The sequence below is a fragment of the Schistocerca gregaria genome, chromosome 4, assembly GCF_023897955.1.
Source record: "Schistocerca gregaria isolate iqSchGreg1 chromosome 4, iqSchGreg1.2, whole genome shotgun sequence".
Taxonomy (NCBI): domain Eukaryota; kingdom Metazoa; phylum Arthropoda; class Insecta; order Orthoptera; family Acrididae; genus Schistocerca; species Schistocerca gregaria.
Window position 1 is genome coordinate 414,379,141 of NC_064923.1, and position 12,008 is coordinate 414,391,148.

Genomic DNA, 12,008 nt, shown 5'->3' on the forward strand with positions numbered 1-12,008 from the left:
AGGGTAGCAAGAGCAGCATCAGTCAATAGGCTGGATACTGTTTGTTAAGTAACTACATCTTGAAATGTAGTTAAGGGAGGCCCGTTTAAAAGAAAAAAGGAGGACTCTGCTAATGGCTACGGCCTCTGAAGTAAACACGTTACATGTTCCGGGCAGCAAACAGTATTTCATACTGGCAGGAGGTGTAAAAGCATATCATGTCTGAGCCACAGTTTCAGAGCTGTCGACGTAAAGGATGGCAGCACTCTGAAAATCTTTAAGAGTGGACGTAACAGATGCCAAAAGGTCATGGGGGCGACAGACTTTAGGACCTCAGAAGGGAGAGGTCCTAATCTGTGGCCTGGGCACCGTTTAATGGGGAGTGCACGAAGAACACAAGGAACACAGTCTTGGGAGGAGAGATGGAAACATTGGCAAAGGGAGTGAGGTACATTCCAACTGGTAATCCCACACACTGGCAGCTATCAGGACAATGACATCCCTTATATGGAAAGAGAATGGGATACATGGGATGATCAGATAATGTCGAATGGCGATTGCTTAGGAGACCATGAGCTGATAATGTTGAATCTGAAGAGGGAATCTTCCCACTTCAGCAAGTAGGCTGTCTACAGGACTACTCCAAAAAGCAGGCTAGACGCACACTACGATGGTCGACTGGGTCTAACAGTTTCAAAGCTGAAGGAGCCACTGAGCCATAAACCGAGCAACCATTGTCCAGTCGAGTCGAACCTAATACCTGGTACACATGGACAAGAGTAACACTATATGTACCCCAAGATGTGTGGGCTGCCAAGTCAGATTTTTATCCAAAAGGAGGCCTAAGAAATGGGGTCCTGGGCACCCAAGTAGATTTCCAGGTCACGATGGCTCATGGCGCAATGGCATAAATGCATTACTCTCATCTTTCTAATTAATGGAAAATCTCATATAAAGATGTGAAACAATTACTAACAAAGAGATAGAGGGGCTGGCCAGTACTTACCTCAGCTCAGGACAGCCGATAGAAACACAAAAAACAACCGAAAATTTAAGCTCCTAGCTTTCGGAATAAATGTTCCTTCATCAGGGAGGAGAGAGGGGAAAGAAAGGGAAGAAGGGAAAGTGGATTTAGTTACTCACAACCTAGGTTATGAAGCAACAGGGAAAGGAAAACAGGGAAGGTAGCATGCCTCCATCCTTGCTACCTTCCCTGTTTTCCTTTCCCTGTTGCTTCATAACCTGGGTTGTGAGTAACTAAATCCACTTTCCCTTCTTCCCTTTCTTTCCCCTCTCTCCTCCCTGATGAAGGAACATTTATTCCGAAAGCTAGGAGCTTAAATTTTCGGTTGTTTTTTTGTGTTTCTATCGGCTGTACTGAGCTGAGGTAAGTACTGGCCAGCCCCTCTATCTCTTTGTTAGTAATTGTTACTCTCATCTTTCTATGAGAGAAGTGGAAACCATGAGAAGAACCCATGCAGGGGCCCGTGAGATGGCACCTTTGAGCTGGTGCTGAGCCAACGCTACCAAGCGGGAGCTGCTGTGATGTGAGCGTGACTGATCATTATATCCACAGGATTTAGGAGTTCATATTGCCTCCGATAGGCGGTCAATAGATTTGTGTTCCTGGATCTATTGTTCTTTCTTGAAAACTGAGCAAACCGGCAAATGTGGAGGGGTGACGTTCCACACAGTTGAAAAACAAAGGCGGATGTTCACAAGGACTACCTACACTGAGTGATTCTCCACAGTTGTCCTCTCTGAGATTGGACAAAGTGGTATCAATTCCTTTAAAATATGTAATTATGATATGCATATTAATATTCTTATTACACTAACTTTCTATTAGTATAAAAAAGAAGAGCTTCATAAAGTAAGGATGGAAGAAGACCTGAAAATGAATCACAAAAAGGCAAAAATAATGTGTAACCAACACCTTGAAAAGAAAAAAAGCAGAAGTTAACAATGAAGTCATAGAATCAATTGACAAGTTTTTGTACTTAGTGTAGACAGCAGAATAAAGAAATTTAAGAAGAAAGATTCCCCCTCTAATTTACTAAACTATGTTGGTAACATGTCTGAAACAGAAAGTTTGCAATCATCATATCACCAATTTTCACTTAAGGTTGTGGTATACACTATGGACAATTCTAGAAGTCAGTCAAGGGACTTAGTGTAGACAGCAGAATAAAGAAATTTAAGAAGAAAGATTCCCCGTCTAATTTACTAAACTATGTTGGTAACATGTCTGAAACAGAAAGTTTGCAATCATCATATATCACCAATTTTCACTTAAGGTTGTGGTATACACTATGGACAATTCTAGAAGTCAGTCAAGGGGTGGGATAATGGGGGGGAGGGGGTTGGGGATGTGAAATATGGCTTAACAAAAGCAGAGTTGGGGGTCCTCTACCGACAAATTGGTAAAATTTGGTGTTGCTTAAAGTAGCTTTTGGTAACTGTTTTGGAGTTCAGGGTAAAAAAAAATTGTATTAATAAATAATAAGATGCCTATTTTAAGTTAAATGATATTTATTGGTTTAGGTAGTAAGTTATTTGCTGCTCTTATTCATTTGTTAATGTGTGTTTGGAATATATTGCAACCTATATTGCTACATAATTATCAAAAAATGGTTGAATCTGTTGGAGTAATATATTTGCTGATTTATTTAGTCATTTTATCCAGTGTAATATGATAATACATGGGGGGGGGGGGGGGGGGAGGGGGAGGCTACAGACCCCTTACCCCCCCCCCCCCCTTTTGCCACTGCACCTGGTATGCACTACTTCCACAAAAATCATTATTCAGGAACTTGCGGTTTCTTTGCAAACAATGAAGAGCTGCATGTAGAGAAAGAGAAACAAAACAATGCATCATGAGGAATGAACTGGTGAAGAAGACTTTAGTATGAGAAGGAGGAGATGGTAACTGAGGTTAATGAAAGATAGAGTCCACGCAGGGTACAGTGGCCAATGTGCAGTGACCAACTTTCATCCAAAGGGCTGGGTAAGTTCATTCGTCTGTCCAGAAAGGGAGGCCAGACTGCCACCTTCTGAACGGTCGACAATGACAGAATCAAAGCGCAAGCCCTGCAATTTTTCTCAAACAATTTTACAGAAACTATTCAGTTAAAAAGAAAAAATATCATTTTGCCTTACTTGTAGCTTTACATGTCAGGTCCATTATGATGCACCCACCATATTGTCAACAATTATAATTATTGTGATATTTATGTGGAAGTAACAAACTACCCAAAAGTCTAAAAAGTTTGCAATGAAAAATATGGGTTACTATGATTTTTTGTTTGATACATATTACATAACATGTTGCTGCATAAGAAATTTAGTTAACATATTGAATTTTTCATTAGACTTGTGGGGAGGTCTCCGTTTGTCACCAATCTCAAGAAAATTGATCTGACGTAGCACACTCATTTGCGATCGCGCTGTGCCAGCAATAAAACTAGAAAGAAATATCCACAACATTCCTTTTATAAACAGTTCGAGATACTGAAATGAGATTTTGGCGGACAATAGCACACAAAGAGAAGAGTATTTTGCCACACGGTTATTACGCAAAACTTCATTATCTAACATTTCATTCCATTAGTTGCAGACTTTTTTTTATGAAAGAATGAAATTTTTAAGGGCCATCAACAGTTGGTGAAACAAGAAATGTTATGGGTTTTGGAACAACATAAGTGAAGATATTTATTTTGTACCAAGGATGTACTTTTTCACAAGATACTGACCTTACTTTTCCTCAGTTCCTCACTTAATAAACCACTGTTTCCGAATTCTCTTGCAATTGCATCTGCACATGTTGTGAGGTGAGCCTGTGTGTAAACTCCACTGTGTTTTGGCAAAAGAAGCAAATTTTAACATGGCAACAAGAGTAATGCGTAGGGTGTATGTTCTCTGAAAGTTAGAAATGGTTAACAAGCCAGTTGTAAATAAACTGCATTTTTGCCAGAATTCTTTTTAGATACTATCTAAAGCAAAGGTGACAGATCAGATGGTTACCATGCAAGTGTGGGCACAGAGGGGACCCAGTTACTATTTACAAAAAATAGTAGTGTAGGCTTCAGTTTAGAATGGCACTTTCCCTCCAGCACTCAGCATTTCCCTAACAGTCCTGCCCGCAGACCCACCACTACCACTCCCCCCACATGTGGCCCGCCATCTGTGCATTTATCAGCCACAGTATTCTTAACGGACTCTACATGGCACAGACAAGTTTACTCTTGGATTCCAAAAGATCAACATGGTAACCTAATGGGAGGTGGTTATAGAAAACACAAAAGAGCAGTATGGATTTATTGCTGAAGATCGTAACTCTGAGGAAAGCATAAAGAATGCCTTAATCTGCTAGTGGATGTCACATGCCTGACGCTGCTGCTAAAATGGTGATGCATTACATAGTATGGTAAGAACAAGGTCAAATTTAACTAACTTTAAAATAGTAGATGGACAGTTATGCATCTAAAAAGTCGAAAATTAAACTTTTGTCACTTGAAGCCTACAGCTACATGCATACTCTGCAAGCCACCATATGTTGCACAGCAGAGAGTAGCCTGTATCACAACTAGTCATATCCTTTCCTGTTCCACACACAAATAGAGCAACGGAAGAACAATTGTCTGTAATACCCATATGTGCCCTAATTTCTTGTATCTTGTCTTCATGGTCCTCACGGGAATTTATGATGGCAGCAGCAGAATGGTTCTACAGTTAGGCTCAACTGCTAGTTCTCTGAATTTTCAGTGTTCCTCAAAAAGAATGTCACCTTATCTCCAGGGGTTCCCATTTGAGTTCCCAAAATGTCCGTAATACTTGCATGTTGTCCATATCTACCAGTAACAAATCTATCAGCCCGCATCTGAACTTCAATTTCTTCCTTTAATCTGACGTGGTGCAGATCAAACTTAAGCAGTACCCCAGACTAGGTGACACTACTGTCCTATATGCAGTCTCTTTACAGACGAACCACACTTTTCCACAACTCTCCCAATAACCCGAAGTCGATCATTTGCCATCCCTACCACAATCCTCATACAATCACTACATTCTGTATCACTCTGCAACAGTATGCTCAGATATTTAAACAACTGGACTGTGTCAAGCAGCACACTAATAATGCTAATTCAAAAATTAGAGGTATGTTTTTCCTACTCATATGCACTAACTTACATTTTTCTACATTTAGATCTAGTTGCCATTCATCACAGCAACTACAAATTTTGTTTACGTCATCTTGTATGCTCCTACAGTCACTCAATATTGACACCTTCACACACTCCACATCATCATCATCATCATCATCATCATCATCATCATCATCATCATCATCATGCCTCAGATTGCTGCCTCACCAACTAAATCCACAGTGTGACAAAAACTGACTCAACACTTTACACATCAGACTATGTAAAGTTTTGTCAGTAGTGTTAGGCTAGTGGAAAAAATTGAGAAGAAAACTGTTTCACTATCAACTTTTCTGTACTTCACTCTGCCTTGTAATAAAAGTACTATGGGGGCAATAAGAATGACCATTTTAAACATCGGAAAGCTAAATTTTCTAAATACAATGTCCATGTTAGTAAATGACAATGGTCTAATATATACCATGTTTTCTATAATACAAATTTATTATGACAAAATACTGTATTTATCCAAGTATAAGACACTTCTTTTTAAAGAGGTTCCCTGGGGAAAATTTAGTTTTAACACATTCCGACTAACCAAAGTTAGAAACTTTTATCGATGAGGTATCTGCCTATGAGGTTACCATTACACCTACTCTAAACTTATACCATTTATTGGTTGCTACATTTTGATAATATAAGGAGAAATAAAGTAAACAAAAAAATTGTTTATATTAATTTTTATCTTCACTGTCTCTTTTGTTTAGCCTGTCGTCTGTGATATTACTATTTTTAATCATAATCATCATCCCAACAAGACAGCTGTCAAACTCATATCTTCATTGTCACAAGTATTTGGCTGTTTCTTCAGAATATATTGTGTGTTTTTTTTGTGCGCTTTGTGGATTTTGCTTCTATACTGACATGAGAATGATACAATGTCTTTTGTTATGAAAACAATCATCTGCCCACTGCTCTCTCACTGGCTGTGTATAACCAGCAGCTGACACACCTCCTACTGTTTGTGTCACACCTCAGTGAGCACTGACAACACTGCTGCAGGAAACCCGTAAGTACGCTATTGGCCCCAGCCTAGACTTTTAGTACCTCCTGCACAAATGTATACTACTGCTGAGTATTTGTCCAATTCAAAGTCAGTTAGATTCCAAGTGCAAATGTAGTCAAGTAAACTGCAGTTTAAATATGGTAGATGTTCATAAAAAGCAAAGGTACACAGCATGGATTCCCATGGTTGCAGCAAGACAAAATTTGTTGCCCACTCACTGCTCCCCTCCCGACACTCCTAGTTCCCACTAAGCTCGTGGCACTGGTCCCCACTCAAGCCTTCAGTAGTGCTGTGCTTGAGCAACAGAGAAACACAGACAGCAATATCTTCTACTGCACAAGTCATACGTACCAACACCAACATATACATAAACAGAAAACTGCTATCATGATACAGCCAATTCTCAAACTTTCGTTCACCCCGTGACCTAGCGCCACCTACTGGTAATATCTCCACAGTGGGTCTTTCCACTATAATTTATTCTTGTGATAACAACTGCAGTCAGTTTAATGTGATTTGTTTCATTTGTAACATATTTAATTCTGGATTAATTTTCTTCCTCATTTCATAAGAATGACACCGTCCTTCTTCTAAAATTGATTAAAGGCTGGTAATGTTGCCCCCTCCCCCGATATTCGATACATAAACCAAATTTTCATTTGCAATGCACTTCGTAAATCATTAATTTCTCACAACCAAATACTGACTTGGATTCAGAATCATGTGTCGGTTTTTGAAGGACAAGATTTTTGTCCTTGAATGTTACCTTTACTTAAAAATCAGTATAAATGTATGTATATGGCATCCACACATGTATGAAGTTCTTTTGCAAACCTATTTAAATACAACAGAAGTTCGCGAGTTGATAGCATTTAATGCTATTTCCTCCTGTGTTTCACAAAACTGTATTTTTTAAGCAGAGCATTAGATTGTTGTAATGCTTACTTCATAGTTTTTCACATATCCATCTGTTGTACAAGAGTCGCACCTCAAATGTCACATGATCGAACAAGCAATATCAATACTATATAGGGCACTTGTGCTTATCAGGAAATCTCCAGCCTCTTCAAAAAGTTTTGTTTGATAAGCTCTACCCTTCGAAACTCTTAGAAATAGATTTGTACGAAAGCCTCAATGCCCAAAGCTTCATCTGTAAATGTAAGACCAACCCTACATTAATCTAGTTTGATCTGCGAATATAAGATGACCCCATATTTGGGGGGGGGGGAAAACTTCTCGTAATTGGGTATATATGTAACTGGCTTCTGTTTACATTTGAGGCATTTTTCACATCAACAGTGTACTTTGTGAATTTACTGTATTTTGCGTTCTTCAATACAACTAATTATAGGGAGTTATTTCAGGATAACTGAAAATATGGAACTGAAAAAAATTAATTTACGCGAATTGCAGACCACTATTCAGAGTAAGAACACAACAGTGATATACACTGTGTAGACCAAGCTGAACTCCACAACAAGAATAACATTTCCTCTTTAAATGCTTTGCATCCTATAAAATGTTTGTGCTAATCCTCACACTCAGAATTTCAACAGAAAAAAATGAGACTGCACAAAAGGTCTTACAAATGAAACATTACACATAACAGCAAAGACAAAAACAATCTGCTGGAGCTTATAATCGTCAGCAAAGCCAAAAGTATCTCTTTTAGATATTAGAAGTGTGAATTCTGTCAAAAGCAAACAAAAAGGATAAAATACTAAACCAGTCTTGCAGAAAAAAATTGAAAACTGGGTTAAGAGAAGGCGTAAAAAATGTCTACCTGTGGAGTATGAAGTGCACACACACTCAAATGTATTTTGAATTATTTTAACGATAAAAAAAAAAGTTTGCACAACAAATCTGTCCCCTACAAAATGAAATGGGGAGGTGAAAAAATTATTTCTTACCACACTAGAATATGCCACAGCTGTTCCAAATGGCCTAACTGGTAATGGGATATCAAGAAATGTATCTTCTCGAGACTTTTCTGTTCCACACTCCAGGCACTTTACATAGTCTATCATTTTACCTGTAAATAAGGGAAAGATACAACTTTTGAAACAATTCACAGGTGAAATATATTTCCCAAACCACTATTTTGGAACAAAGTGGCAATTAAAATTCAAAAAGAACTATTCATCTTTGACAATCTTGGTCCATTATGCAATATCAGTGTGTTAGTGTATCTCAGACCCAATGACAGAAATAACAGAAGTAACTGAATCCGAAGTATAATTGAAAACGCTACTGTTAACTGAGTGTCAAAAGGTAAGGTTTCCAACTAAACAAAAATAATTTAATCTTTGATACAATAACAAAATTCTGCAAATGTGCATACATATGCTCACATTTCAAGTAAAGATTTTCGTGGAATGTATTCCAAGCCTACATTTACTATCACACTACTCATTCAGCCTGTCATGGATTTGGGAATGCCTACCACACAAACATAAATGTTGAAATCTGAAGGTGAACTTCCTAGGCCTTAAAGGAAACTATTCACTCATTAATGATGACAGATACAAATATATGGAATTTACACATGAGCTGCTACTTTTATCAGGCAGCTGCTCTAATTACTAATATTGGGAATGAATAATCACAAGATATTAAAGATCTCAGAGCTAATTATGCAGGGAATCTTGTATTTCGATTCCATATGCATAAATTACAAATCTCTTACCTTCATATAACCTGGATATGAGATCTGCTTGGTCAGTATTTTTGAATTTTTGTTCCAAGGCATCAAACATCACTCTGCAAAGCTCCTGTATATCATGCTGTTGCCACGAATCACTCGAATCCCAGCCAAAACTCCGAGTAAGTTCTGTTGTTTCTACAGCAGATTTCTTTGATGTCTGGAAATAATTTAATTACATGTTTACTTAAAGCAATCTTTATGTAATTATAATTGTTGTAAAGCCTGATATAGCTAAGCACAGCACATAATTTACCCTGAATAAATGTAATAAAATGGTTGATGCAAGGGAAAAATAATGCAGTGAGGGAACAATAAAATCTTATGTTACCACTAAGAAATGTACATGATGGGAATGCAACCAATTATACCACAGTTTCTGCAAACATTGCTCCACAGCTTTGAAGAATTTGAAAAATGTCATGATATTTTTCATATCCCACATTTACTTGCAATTTGTTGTAAATGAAGAACATTACAAGAGGAAGTGGAAGGATAGGTGACTATAGTTTAATGTTAAATCAACATTATCAGACACAGAGTACAAAATCGAACTGAGGACACAAGGCTGCAGGGTCATTTCAAAGGAATCATCCCAGCATTTGTCTTAGGCTGGTTAGTCAGTTTCTTGTGCCACAGATCATTCGTATGATTAATCACAATGGAGTGGAATTTTGAGAAACTATGGATTTGGTTGGGAATTTGAATTCAGTCCATCTTGAATGGGAGTCCACTGTCTAACTGAACTGTCACATTGCTCTGGGGAAAAAAAGGGACACAGTGTCACCGCCCAGTTTCTAGTGTAACTAATAAGGTGTGTTAAGAAAGCCACCTGAAATATTGTAATAGCAGCCACAGCTGGTAGCCACAGTGTGGTGACATGTTGGTCAGAATAACTTTTATGTACAGTGAAACCCCTATTTTACATTTTCATGGGGTCTATGCTTAAAAATGTTAAATTGAGGAAAGTGCAAAATCGTTGAAAACTTTAAAACCACCAAAATATGAGCAAAAACATATGTAATTAGCACATATGATTAAAAATCATAGTTTCTTGTCTCGTTTCTAGAGATGGTGTAGCAGGCAATATGAAAACAGTGCAACAAAAAGTGTTGCCAATGATGCAAATGTTTACTGCCAGTGTCGACAATCAGAGACTAGAAACAACGTCCAAAACAGATGCGATACACAGTAGGAAATAACGTTTGCAACAGAAACAAGTTTCCAGTGGCAGAGATGACACAGTTTCACACTACCTTTTGCAATTGTGACATCACTAGTAGGCTTTCGACTATTTACTTTTGAGACTGCTTGTGAACTGTGTATTTCGATTATTCATTTCCTTCATAGGGTGTGACATATGTGGGCAGTATGCCATTTCAAAGCAATGGCGCATTGAAAGTATATTACAAATACATCACACTTATCATTAAATGTCAATCAATAAAGCATCAACAATGTACAACTTCTAGAGATTTTATAACTAATGCACAATACTAAATTCAGGTGAAAAACCTGCAACGTAATGGATAACGTCTGGATTAGCTGACTTACAGGTTATAGGTTCACAACTCGCTGCATGCCCATATTTTCTTAGCGGTGCTATCATGCTCATAATAATCGTAACACAAAATGTTCTGCAATATTCGATGTTGTTAAACATTTTTGTCTGGTTAGAAAATGAAGAATGAAGTAAATACTTGCCTGTTTATTTCCGAATGTATGGTAAATCCGGCGTGCATTGTTAGACAGAAACCTAAGAGTACGGCCTACGTTCCTGAGGGTTAAATGAACAGCAATAAAATTTGTACTGCCCTTTGTCACAAATACATCACTGTTTATTTCCAAATATGTGGCGATTTTCGAGTGCATAGTTAGGCAGGAATCTAAGAGGAGAGCTTAAATTGGTGCAAGTGAAACGATGAGCAATAACATTCATATTCTACCTTGTCACAAATATTTTGCATGTCCCACAATCACAAACATATTCCCCTAAGAGTTATTGCTACAACTGAGATTGTTCTGTCATTAACACATCCATGAACGTCAACTACAAACTATAGCAATCGACAAATCGATAGTCTTGTTCCTGGTCCCTTTTCACAGTGCCACCAGGTTATGATTACATCAGTTCCTACAAAAAGTAGTATGAAACTTACTTGACTCATCACCACTGCACAATGAAAATAAATGTTGCAAATTGTATTGGCAATGAGGATAGTGGACTATATCAGCATTTCCTCTCTCATGTCCCTCCTCTCCACAATAGCCGGAAATATTCCTTTAACTCTGCCATCACCCACAGTACAAACCGTCTGTCTTTCCTGCCACTGATAACTCATTTAGTCATATCAAATGTCAATAGAAAGAAAATGAGATGAAGTAAAGCAATACATCAAGCAAGAACTTAGAATGGAGTAAATCTTACTAGGAAGAAAAGTAAAAACAGGGATTTTTAGCATTTATCTTACGGAATTTTCACAGGGCCAAAGAATTTATGGTGCATAATAACAAAAAAAACATAAAATCAGATAACATAAAATCGAAGTTTCATTATAGAAGGATTGTGAGATGGGCTAGCTGCACTCAGTGGAAAACTACATCGCACAGCAGGTCAATGTCACCACAGGGCAAGACTTGTCATGGGCTACATGACTGAGTACCAAATTTTGGTGTAACAAAACCACACCTGTGCTGTATATATAGGTATGAATTTTGTGGGACAGGTACTTGGAGGTCCAGCACCACTGAGACGCCAGGGCCATGCTGGACATTAAGATGACTGGGCAGCAGCAGCTGCTGCCATGGGATCAAAACCAGATTGGGCTAGTTGCCACCAGAACTAAGTTCCTTGTGGAGCTTTATGTCACAGTGCTCCTGACCTGCCATATGAGCCAGCCGCCATTCGACTCCTATCAGGAGGCAACAGGTCGAGTCCTGCACACAGCAGTTTCGATATGCCACTGCAGTGAATGCACATGGGGTCCAGACGTAAGGAGAGGCCATTCCCCAGAGGAACTACTCCATCACAGTACAACATGTTGCATGTATGCAGCACCACTAATGTCATGGCTGTGGCCTATAGGGCTGCCGGCTGTCCTCCGGCCTGTTATCAGCA

The 12,008-nt window shown here is 38.4% G+C and overlaps 1 protein-coding gene across 14 annotated transcripts in view; it reads right to left on the bottom strand.

Annotated features, from left to right (window-relative positions):
- The window catches only part of LOC126366003 (ubiquitin carboxyl-terminal hydrolase 47), a 150,179-nt gene that overhangs the window by 114,985 nt on the left and 23,186 nt on the right, over positions 1–12,008 (bottom strand). For all 14 annotated transcript variants that reach the window (XM_050008847.1, XM_050008846.1, XM_050008840.1 and 11 more), the window contains 2 exons: positions 8,876–9,050; positions 8,100–8,221 (listed from right to left, as the gene is read on the bottom strand). In XM_050008847.1, the coding sequence (XP_049864804.1) occupies positions 8,100–8,221; positions 8,876–9,050 (297 nt within the window). The remainder of the gene's footprint in view (positions 1–8,099; positions 8,222–8,875; positions 9,051–12,008) is intronic.